Below are 12,035 nucleotides of genomic sequence, written 5' to 3'. Positions count from 1 at the left end.
ACAGAAATTAGTGACCAACATTGTTTGGGTTCTCCAACGGTAATATTAAACTCTCTCTAACTAAAAACTATGAACTTGACAATTTTGTAGGATATGCTGACAAAGACTAATATGCACTTTTATGTGAGGTGTCTGATTTGATGTCGTAAGATATTCTGGGTAAATACCCAGAAATCCACACGCAGATCCACCATATTTCTGACACACCCCCCAGTTTTCGAGGCCCCTTTTCTAGGCCTGGGAAACTGCTCAATTCTTCAATTTATGCATGGTTTTCAAACCAGAATCTGTTTTGAAGGGTGAATCAGGTGATTCACGTCTCTCATTCCGATCAGATCTCGAAAGATCTGCTGCTTCTGTTTGGGTAAGGCCTTGGTGAGGCCATCGGCTGGCATCTCGGCGGTTGGAATCCATGCGACAAGAACTCGGCCTTCACTGACCTCTTGCTTCATCCAGCACCGATTGATATCAACATGACGAAGCTTCGTATGCATTGCGGCACCTTCCTTCGTCAATAGGTCAACAGTTTGTTGGCTGTCGCACAAGATAGTGAGAGGATGGGACGGTTCAAATCCTAATGCGCGGAGGACTCGACGCCACCATTGGACTGTTTTTCCGGCCTCAGCAAGTGCGAGTAGCTCTGCTTCGGTTGTCGATGTTGTAACGGTCTTCTGTTTCGATGCCTTCCAATCTATGGGCCCACCATATAACTTGCAGACATATCCTTCGGAGCTGCGCCGGTCGGGGTTATCGCCGAAAGAAGCATCGCTGGCAAATTCAACCGATTTTGCTGCTAATTCGATACCTGGTTCGAGGCCTCTCACTCCATATTCAATGGCCCAAAACCTGGTTTTGTATAGGTATTGGATGATCCGATCAATAGCGTCGATGTGCTTAGGACCTGGATTCATAAGAAATTCAGCGGCTTTGGCGGTGGCTTTGGCGGCGTCTGGGCGTGAGACGGTTGTAGCATACTGAGCAGATCCAACTTTGGCTTGGTACCCATGGATCTGACTCGGTGTTGCTACTCCATCATATGGGAGCAAAGGCTCAGTGCTCATAGGGGTTTCGACCCTACGGTTGGTTTTGAGGTTATACCGACTTGTCATGCTCTCAATATAGCTATCTTGGCATAGCCATAGCTTCTTCTGAGATCTGTCTCTCAATATGCGGATGTTTAGGAACCAACTGGCATCAAGTTCTCGCAATTCCCATTGCTTCTTCATTTCTTGGTCCAGGGTAGCTGCTTGCTTAGAATAGGAAGGATGATTGACCATGATAATGTCGTCAACATAGAAGAAAACGATTATTCCTTGGGTGGTGAAAATGCATGGATCCTCAGGCACGGGGGTCAGTCCCAATTTGACCAGCACTCTGGTTGCTTCCTGCTGCCACAAACGCGGTGACATACGTAAGCCATAAAGCGCTCGGAGTAACAGCCAGCAGTGGCCTGAGCGTTCGAAACCAGGCGGGCACTTGGTGTATACCTCACCTTGAATGGCTGAGTTGAGGAACGCTGTCACTACATCTCGTTGTATCATGTCGAGGTCAAATGCTGCGACCAGTGCAAATACAGCGCGGGCTGTTTTCACTGCGAGAGTTGCGGCTCTCTTTTCTTCAGTAGTGATCCACTGTAGATCTCCACGCACACAGATCCTCGCTTTGAACTTCTCCAGGACTCCGTCGGCATCATATTTATATGTGAACACCCACTTGAGTGGAAGGACCTGTGTCCCTTTGGTGTTCGGGTGCGACACCTCGCGGAATGTGCCTTTGTTTCGTAGAGTCTCGATCTCAAAGGCTGCGGCCTCGGTGAATTCTTTGGCAAATTTATGGTTCTTCATCTCAGCCCAGTTCTGGGGCTCTATTGGCATCTGATTTCGATGGTGTTTCTTGGTATGGGATGCTTGTTCATGCATACTGATGGTGAACGCATGAAGCAATTCAGGCGGGTTGTCGGCAGGATCTTCATCGTGAAGAGATAGGTATGCTGAGAAATCTCGGTTGGTTCTTGGCCTGCGAGATCTGCTGCCGCTGGTAATGATGTTGGATTGATCAATGTTTCTTGAGATGTCTCTAGGTGCACGGGCGGGTGCTATCTCATATCCTGGTCTAGGCGCAGTTTGTATGGCAGTTGGATGCGTAGGTTGCGGTGACTGTGCTAATTCTTGCTGAAGTTGCATCTCGCTTTCTGATACTGTCTCCTCCCCTTCAGTTTCGATCGATGGTATGACCGAGATCGGATCTGGTGACGATGACAGGGTATTCGGGAGTCGAGATCTCGATGGTGTTGATCTCTGGATTAATGGATCTTGCGATAGTGAGGTCATTGTTGATGAAGAGATCCTCGGAGGCCTTGGTTCGGTGGGAAAGCTTCCTGGTATGTTGGTATTCGACCATGAGATCTGGTTTGGTCTGATTGATTCAGGCGTCACGGGTAAAATAGAGGCTGTTTTGGGAGATAGTGGTAACGTGGGTTTTCCGGCTTCCTCTCCTTGTTTGGTATGCTCTGCTTCTTCTCCCGCCGAGTTCCTTGCTAATACCATTGGCATTCTTAGCTCTATACTGATCTCTGTTTCGGCTTCTTGCAATGTGAGCACCTCAGGCCAGTTATCGAGGCCATCTGTCAATGTGCTGACTGCTTCTTCATGCTCAGGTACCGGTGTACTCGGAGAGTATCGGCGGGTCTCATCAAAAATAGCATCTCTGACTATGTCAACCCGGCCTTTGCCAGCACGGCCTTTGTGCGGGAACCAGATCTTGTATAGGTTCTTAGAAACATATCCAACAAGAAATCCGATCTCTGCTCTCGGTGCCATCTTGTCAGATTGAACCCTTTTGATGATCCTAGAGTACGCTAAACAGCCATACAATCTCAGGTTTGACAGGTTGACGATCTGATCGCGCACGCCGTCGGGTGCGGTATGCCTCATGAGTTCTTTCCATGGTACAATCCACCGATTTTCGATCTTGGTGGGCACCCGATTCAGCATGTATGCTGCGGCATAGATCGCTTCTGGCCATAGGGTTCGGGGGAGATCTGTGTCGTTCATCAAGGCTCTGGCGGTTCTCACCATGACCCCCCAGATCTCTCCGCGGGACCATTCATCTCGGGTAGGCCAGGTGGTGCATGCTCAATTATACAACCTTCATTTTCGATCATCATCTCGACCTCATCTCCCGCACTTCGCTCATTATCATAGTGAAACACCTTGATATTGATGTTTAACCAATTCTTTGCGATGGCAATAAACTTCCTAACAGCCATCTGACATTCGTTCTTCTTGGTATGGGTGAACACGAAGTGGCATTTGATTCCATCCAGGTAAAAGTGGGTTAACCAGATATGACCATTGTGCGCAGGCTGATTTTGAACAAGGTCAAAGTGCACTCTGCCGAATACACCATATGCCTGACCGATCTTCCGCCGAGAGATCTGCTTCGGTGCGTCTGCTAACTGACAAGCTTCACATACCTGTTTGACAGGGTTGCTCTCAGTAATGGTGACTCCCTCGGTCATCTCCGACAGTTTGGTAATGCGGTCTGGTCCTATGTGACCTAGGCGCCGGTGCCAGGTCTCCATTGATGCAGCTGATTTAGGTTCTTGCGCCGATCGTTTAGTGGTAAAAACCATTTCTCCGGGCGGTGCTTGGGCCTCGATCAATGCCATGGTGGCGGCGTCGGGCTGCGTCAACCAAGAAAGCTTCTGTTCTTGGTATATCTTTAGCAGCGGCTTGCCATTATCAGTTTCAATCCAGTTGTTTCGGAAGCACATAAAGGCCCCCCTTTAATGATCAAGCCATGAGAGATCAGATTGGTATGGAAATTAGGTGAGTACCTGGTTTCATACAACTCTAGTCGTTTTGGTTGGCCAGTAGTTGGATTGGTCCCATAGATAACGACGGTGCCAACACCATCGATTCTTGTGCGTGTATCGCCGACCTTGATGTTGCCATGACTTTCTCGGAAACTAACGAATTTGCTCCGATCGTTGCATACATGTGTATCCGCCCCAGTGTCAACAACCCATTGCTTCTCCATAGGTATGGTCGCTTGCTTGGTTTGGGTTGACATGGCGGCTTGCTCGGCTTTCTGTGCGACTTCTTGGGAAGGTACCTTTGAGAAGAAGCCACATGCTTGGTCGTCAATTATGGTAGAGTGCGCCTGTTTCTGCGTCATGCCCATTTCTGACCTTTTCTTCTCAATAAAGTCTTTCCATGTAGGATCAGCCTTCATAGCTCTATCCCACTTCTGTTTCTGGTCTGGGATGATCTTGTAACCCTCGGGTCTGCCTGATTCATAGGCAGCCCAGCATTTCCAGGCAGGGTGGCGGGCCTTCGATCCGCATGGGCATGGCCTTTGCCAAAATGGCTTTTCGGTGGCTGGTATAGCCGCCCCTTTCTTGATGTTTGGTGGTTGTGCTTCCTCATGGCCTTGCCAGGTCGAAAATACAGCTTTGGAGATACCTCTCTGGGTACTGGCTTTGCCGTGGCTGATTGCCCAATGGGCTTTGTACCTAGTGAGCAGCTCGGGGAAGACAACATTCTTGTCTTCCAATCTGAGCGTCCAGGTTTCATGAAAGCCAGGCGACATAGTTGAGATGGCATCTAGGAATTGCACGGTGGCGTCATTGGCTTCGCTCATGCCAGCCCTCGCGCACCGAACCTGGATCGTTTCCCAATTCAATAACCATTTCTCAATGTCGGTGTTCCTGTCTAGACCTCGGTCTAAATTTCTCCATTGCTGACGCAGTTTGGCTGCATAGGTAGGATCGCACTCAGGTGCAAATCTCTGTCGCAGGTTGCGAAGCAGTTTCCATGGGGTATCATGGGTGATAAAGGTCTGATAACTAGGGTGTAGGCTGTTTTTAATAACCGTTGCCACACAGTTGAGGCCTAGGATCCTTTTTCCATGCTTGCTAACTTGGGTTGACCATTCCACTTGTTGTAGTTTGACGATCTTGTACCAGTTGACCGGATCGTCGTTCTTAGCAGCCTCAATTGATGAAGGCTCTGGTTCATCTGGAACAACAGGTTGTTCTTTCTTGTCCGGGTCACACAGCTCCCACACGTTATATTGGTCGGCAATCCCTCTGATGGTGGACAGCCAGGCTTCCCAGTTTGTTGAGTCTCTCAGAATAACGCGAGAGGACGATATCGCGGAGAGAGTGGTGTCTCCCATATTGTGGTTGAACAGATTTCCGATTGATGATTTCAGGGGTTCAGGGGTTCGTCGGCAGGCAGGGATCACAAGGATCAATTGGCTTGCAACGTCGAAACAAAGGTTGGTTTTAACAAATGGGTTAAATTAGAAGCGATTCCGGGCTCATAACTAACAGAAATCAGTGACCAACATTGTATGGGTTTCCTAACGGTAATATTAAACTCTCTCTAACTAAAAACTATGAACTTGACAATTTTGTAGGATATGCTGACAAAGACTAATATGCACTTTTATGTGAGGTGTCTGATTTGATGTCGTAAGATATTCTGGGTAAATACCCAGAAATCCACACGCAGATCCACCATATTTCTGACATCAGGAATAGGATTTCATCCCATTCTACCCTTCAACCTGCCTCCCCCGTAAGACATCACTCCCCACAACTTTCCTCTTTGCCCAGCATAGTACCTACTAGTATCTTCGTCTTCCCCACTTATTCTTCAACGGTCTCCCTGCAGTCTGGAAGGCCTGGACTATATACCCAATCCCTCCCTCTTCTGTCCTCTGCACAAAGAGCACGCCCATCGAGACATAGAATACGACGACAATACCAACAAGAGCCCCCTGGAGCCCCAGGATACCTTTATCACGGGATATATACAAGGAATCACCAAGGTCTCGTTGCTGCCCAGATGAAGAGCTGTTAAGCAACGCATTCATGCCCTGCAGAGAACCGAGCATGGTCACCAGTGCGAGGGCAAGCGCGAAGGCACTCAAAGTGAGTGCTATCACCATCATTGCCTTGTATGACTTCTTCCTGGATGTGCCTGTGCGAGCAACGAGAAGCATAATTCCCGAGATGAAAAACAGGAGGATATGGATAAGGGGAGGTTCAAAGAAGAAGACATCCTCTTGGAGGTGTTTGGCTTGTGGGAGGGTGGTGTTTAGGAAAGACTGAACGTCGGCTTGGACACTAGTCGAGTCGAGGTGTAGAGACTCCCAAAGGTCTTCGCTTAGTTCCTCCAGATCCTTCTGGCGCATGTTCGGGACGCAGTTGGTGGAAGTTTGTGTGGAATTGCTATCGGGAGAGTATGCATCAGCTCCTTCGGTGACCGATACACATCCTCCTGCATGCAGTTAGTTGGGACCGATCTTTATTAACGAAGGAAGATTGGCCTTTTTCTACTCACCAAAGTAGCCTACACGAAGTGAGATAGCGGATGTAGAGTTTGTTGAGAGTTCGGCGAGGTAGATGTCGTTTACATTCGCCGTTGTCGAGACGCAGCTAGTCACGATATAAACTGGATGCCGTTAGAAGCCCGTTGTATCACGCATTGTGTCCAAACTTACGACCCAAAACGATAGCCACCAGATAGGAAATAACGGCTAGGAACACGAGTAGACAAGACGAGTATTTTCCTCTTCGATTACCTCCTGCTAGAACTCTGTTAGTGTCATTCTCGATGTTACAGCACAAGGAGAAGTCAATTTTCTTACTTGGTTTCTCAAGAACGACCGTTTGTGTTTGTGGAACTGGCGCATATGCCGGTGCATACTGGGTTTGCACGGGGTAAGGATGAGAAGGAGCGGCAAGGTGAACTGCACTAGTAGACGAAGTGGTCTTTTTCTTACCAGTGGTCTTCTTTACCCCAGTCTTCTTCACTCCAGTCTTGGCCTTCTTCCGTGGAAGTGTGGATGAGCTGGAGTGCTCCATGGTTCACGGTAGGTAATAGAATGGAATAGCTTCACAGACTATGACCAAAGACACACTCACGACTGATAAGTCTTCCAGGGCTGTCGTATTCCTTTATGTACTCCTGTTGAACTAGAGAAATGAGCCTATTGGTTGGGCAGTAAGGGAGAACGTAGTGCCTACATTATCTGCATCTCAACCTTAGAACCCAATCACGTATCCTTGCATGTCTCCCATCCCTATCACATGGAATATATCCAATTTAAGGAATCCACGTATCTCCATTAAAATGGCGGAGAATGCGGCTGGCCCCGAAAGTCTATGCCGGACTACGCCTCGTGTTCATGCTTGGCAAACGGCTGGCATAACCTTCCACAGGTGGTTTGCCGTTCCCAGATTGGTGTATCCAATGAGAACAAAGTGCGCTAGTCCTAATAGAAGAACGCACGCAGTTAGTATCCTACCTTGTTTGCTCTGTTGGCCCTTGACATGGCATATCTAACGCCTGTAGCTCGTACCTCTGAAAAAAGCAATATCGGAAACTAAGATTTCAACTGGCCACAAAAGAGGGGCGGGCTGTGTTCAGCCTCGAAACTGCAACTTAAACATGTTGGCTGGACTAGCCTCTGCAAGCCCATATTTTTTGGTTGTGTTAGTCTTGACAAAAACAAGACTACTAGTACTATGCAGCGCACAGGAATGGACCTATATTTAGCATGACGTTGTCATATGTAGTCTGGGCGTGTGGTTAACGATACAATAAGCCCGACTCAAGATCCTTAGTTTATTTGACATCCACTGATTTGCTCCTGCTATGTCTCAATACACTGTATATTATGATTACTGTCCAAGACGGGGTAAATATAGCCGAAACCATTAATCGGGGTTTCAACACCCCTGCAGAGTCGACTCGAGAATTCTAGGCATCTCCTCGGGATACCGGAAGGTTCAAGTTCACTGGGCATCCGTGAACTAGTGGCTGATGCATGCGCCCAGTTGCTTTTAAGACCTACAAGGGTCCTGGGAGATTTTTGCGCACGTCCACTACCATGGTATCTTAGGTAGCATGGCGTGATTAGTGCTATTTGATGGTTATCGCCGAACTAAGCCATAATATAGCCCGAAAGCCCGGAGGTTGGCCCCTTTATAGAACAGTGGGGGCTTAGCGGTGATAGCGCTTAACCTTGGAACCATCCATGCGGCTCAACGGCAATCCTTCCTCCCCCACTCTTCCCGCTCCGCCTTCGTACTGCTCCCAAGATTATTCCTCGCCCCGAAGGTATAACTCGTCTTAACGCCGCGTCCGTTTGTCATTATATATTCCCCCATGCCTTTGTACAACAGACTTGGATACACAACCCTTCCCTGTCAGACATTTTATTGAAGTTTATAGGTGTTAGAACCTCGCCATGTCTACACATACACCCATTCCTATTAGGGAACAAGGCCTAACAGCAAAGCTTGTGCGCCAAACAAAGATTCCAAAGTCCGATAAGCACGACGAGACGAAGGCCATTGACATTGTAGCTGTTCACGGCCTGGCCCCCTGGGACTCCTATTCTGGCTCTTCCTTCTGGCTACGCGATTTCATTCCAAAGGACATTCGCGGGGCCAGGGTGTTTACATTTTATTACGACGCCAACGCAGTCTGGCTATGCGAAACACCACTGGAGAGTGTACAGCACGTGTCTAGGGCCCTGCTTACTCAAATTGCTGCTATTCGGGGGGATGTTCCAGCGACACGGCCACTAGTATTGATCTGCCATGGCTTCGGTGGTTTTATCGTTGAATCGGTGGGTCTTTGTTTCAGTCGACGCACTCCGTCCGTTATGGTATTATGTGGCTAACACATTTTGGAATGAAGTGCCTTAACGATGCCTTTACACACTTTCCGAATATAATCGATTGCACTCGAGGAGTCATCTTCCTTAGTACGCCGCAACGTACGTCGCAAGAGGTCCCGTGGGCGACGCTTTTGATGCGTTGCGCGAGCGACGATATACCTCCAGGGTTGGCTCAGGTTGGACTGTCATATGTGGGAGATCAAGGGTGGGCAGAGAGCAGTGTAGTTGCTCTTCACGATATCTCCCAGGGCTTCAAGGGAAAGGCAAAGGCAGCTAAGAAAATGAAATTGCTTTTCTGCTACGAAGATGTTCCGACGCCACCACAGCAAGAATGTGTAAGTTTTAGTCCATAGGCTCTAGCGCAAGAAGATTGACATACTGATCTGCCTATAGAGTTTGAACGCGCATTGCGCAGCTCTTGGTCTTCGCAGCGAGAAGGTCGAGTTGATGGCGGGTTGCACTCATCTCTCCATGGCAAATTTCCTGAGCAGGGAGGATGAGAACTACAAAACAATTATCACTGCCATCAAGAAGATCCGAAAGTTGACATTGAAAGATACGGAACACACTTCTATCTTGGAACTTTTTGAACCTGGGCTGCACAAAAGCGTTCAGGAAATCCAGAGCACCCAGCACATTAAGGCATCTCAGGCCATGATTGTCCATACCCTCCCGAATACTTTGGTCGCGAGTCAACAGAGTGTCAACTTCCAGAACACAGTTACCGTGACCCGCAATACACCCAAAGTCACGCCATTCTCGCCGATGCCAATGCATGCATCTGGTGCTCGTGCATTAAGCCAGGGCACATTGCCCACGCTTCAGCAGCCAGCGCCGGCCTATGGCAGCATTCAGGATGCGTCAAGGACCTCTCTCTCGACCTATCCCGCTACTCCACAGTTCTCGCAATTTGATCCAAACATGATGAAGATTCGCAGGCGTCCTGTTGGCTTGCCCCCTAGTAGGCCAATAATTACACCACATTCTGCGCCTGGCCGATTGGAACAGGAAATACAGTACCCTCAACACCCACCCACCAACATTGCGCCAATCACTGCGCCAGAACAAAAGCCCTCCGTCAAGTCAGGCAAGCCAGACAAGTCAGGAAAGATGCCCAAAAGGTCACACGAGGCCGGCCCTCTGGGTCCTGCAAACCCACTATCAAACCCCGGAAATGCGGCACCCAAGGCCCCAGTCGTCCCTCAACTTACCGGTAATAAGGGCATGCTCCCCGCCTCTCTCCATATTCAGTGGCCAGACCAGGGAATGCATCATCCAACTCTCCAGGGCATACCAATCGGTTCATCCCAACATATCGCCCCGCAGCCTAGTTCAACGCCTTGCCAATACCCCCCAGTCTCGCATCCACTTCCTACCAATCATCCTATGGCCCATACAACCGCAGCAATGCCAATCCAAGGGAAACCCCTAAAGAAAGTGGCAAAGCCGCCGAAGATACTCTCAGACCCGCCAAGCCTCAACTCTCCAAAGCTACTAGGGACGAAGTCGGTGCCGCAACAAACCCGTCCCCAGATGGCTAACCCAGGGACTAGACCACCTCCAATCCCAACTACCACAGGTGGAAGAAGCATCCCCCAGAACCATCCAACGCATTTCCCTCCCAATCCACACCAAGGCTTACGGGAACTGCAGCTCCAGCCCAGCTATACTCCACCCCCCAAGAACACCGGGTTCTTCAGGAGACTGTTCTCGTCTGGCAAGGTTTCGCAACCTGGCCCTACCCCAACAGGCTACAGAGCGCCCTCGGGATCACAAGTCGGTCTACACCAGCCGCACAACCCGTCCAACCTTCCTTCCAGGCCCGCCAGCTTTGGAGGCCATGCAGTGCACCCGGGACCACAAGGTGGTCCATACCAGCCGGCTAATCCGACTAAGTCAGCTAAGCCGATTAAGCCAACTAAGTCGACCAAGGAGACCAAGCGACTAAGGAGACCAAACCGGCTAAGTCATCCAAGTCTCTATCCAGCCCTCCACCTAGGCCGGATAACTTGGGAGGCCATGCATTCCACCCAGGACCCCAAGGTAGTTCATACCCGCCGCCTAAGCCGACTAAGGCGACCAAGTCTCTATTCAGTCCTCCGCCTAAGGCGATCAGCTTAGGAGGCCCCAAAATACGCCCAGGACCCCAAGGTGTTCCCCACCGGCCGCCTAACCCGTCCAACCCTCCACCTAGGCCGGGCAGTTTGGGAGGCACTAGGGGACTTCCGGGATCACAAGGTGGTCCATACCAGGCGTACAAGCCGCCGCCAAATGCGCACTTGCCAACGCAAAGCCCGCCGAGACCAGGACAAGGCCCACATATGCATGGTTACAATCCTCATGGCCATCCCGAGCGCGGGCAGCATCCATACTGGCAGCAGGGTAACCAATCGGGTCCAGGTCATGGTTCTTATTCTGGACCAGGTCAACCTTCTAGCAATATTACTGGTAATGGTATGATGATGCCGATGGTTCCAGTCGAGCCTACAGATCCAGGTGAGCCGGCAGGTCCAAGTGAGCCAACGGGTCCCGTCAAGCCTGTAGGAACAGATGGGCCAGCAGGTCCAGGTGGGCCAGCAGGTTCAGGTGGGCCAACGGGCCCCGTCAAGCCTGTAGGTTCAACTGAGCCAGCAGGTCCTGGTGCGGCTAGCCTACTTGCGGCTACAGGTCTGGCTGCGGCTACAGTTCTAGCCAAACCAACCGACCCCGTCAACTCTGGAGATCTAGTTGAGCCTGTAGGTTCAGCTAAGGCTTCAGGCCCATGTGAGCCAACAGGTCCGCCTGCAGGTCTAGTTGATGCTATAGGTCTACCCAAGCCGACAGACCAAGTCAAGCCTGCAGATCCAGCTAAGCCAAGCGGCCTAGTTGAGCCTTCAGGTCCAGCTGAGCCAGCAGTTCCACCTGCAGGTCCGCCTATAGGTCCAGTTGAACCTATAGATCCAGATAGGTTAAGAGGGCTAGTTGACCCTCCAGCTCCAGCTGAGCCAACGGGTTCAGGTGGCCTACGAGGACCGCTTTTAGGTCCACCTGCAGGCCCAATTGAGCCAACACGTCCCGCCGACCCAACAGGTTTAGGTGGCCCACGAGGACCGCCTTCAAATCCGGCTAGTCTAGTCGCTGCTACAGGTCTAGTTGCGGCTGCAGGCCTAGTTGCGACTACAAGTCTATCCAAACCAACGGATCCAGTCAAGCCTGCAGATCCAGATAGACCTACGGATCCAGAGAAGCCAAGAGGTCTAGTTGAGCCCACACATCCAGCTGAGCCAACAGGTTCAGGTGACCCAACAGTTCTGCCTGCAGGCCCGCCTATAGGTCCAGTTGAGCCAACACATCCA

At 50.3% G+C, this 12,035-nt stretch overlaps 2 protein-coding genes across 2 annotated transcripts; both read right to left on the bottom strand.

Moving 5' to 3' along the window:
• Window positions 1-275: 275 nt before the first annotated feature.
• N7446_012033 (uncharacterized protein) lies at window positions 276-5,181 on the bottom strand (the record flags this gene model as incomplete). The annotated part of the gene is made up of 3 exons (XM_058520775.1): window positions 276-3,040; window positions 3,103-3,785; window positions 3,851-5,181. The coding sequence occupies 3 exons, from the start codon at window positions 5,179-5,181 to the stop codon at window positions 276-278; spliced, it is 4,779 nt and encodes a 1,592-aa protein (XP_058367061.1).
• Window positions 5,182-5,634: 453 nt separating this feature from the next.
• Window positions 5,635-6,877, bottom strand: N7446_012032 (uncharacterized protein; the record flags this gene model as incomplete). Its single annotated transcript, XM_058520774.1, has 4 exons — window positions 5,635-6,290; window positions 6,354-6,464; window positions 6,514-6,600; window positions 6,661-6,877. 4 exons carry the CDS (start codon window positions 6,875-6,877, stop codon window positions 5,635-5,637), a joined length of 1,071 nt encoding a protein of 356 aa, XP_058367060.1.
• Window positions 6,878-12,035: the final 5,158 nt, after the last annotated feature.

The sequence above is a fragment of the Penicillium canescens genome, assembly GCF_028828765.1.
Source record: "Penicillium canescens strain IBT 15451 chromosome Unknown utg000009l_segment0_segment0, whole genome shotgun sequence".
Taxonomy (NCBI): domain Eukaryota; kingdom Fungi; phylum Ascomycota; class Eurotiomycetes; order Eurotiales; family Aspergillaceae; genus Penicillium; species Penicillium canescens.
This window is presented reverse-complemented; position numbering and strand designations above follow the sequence as displayed.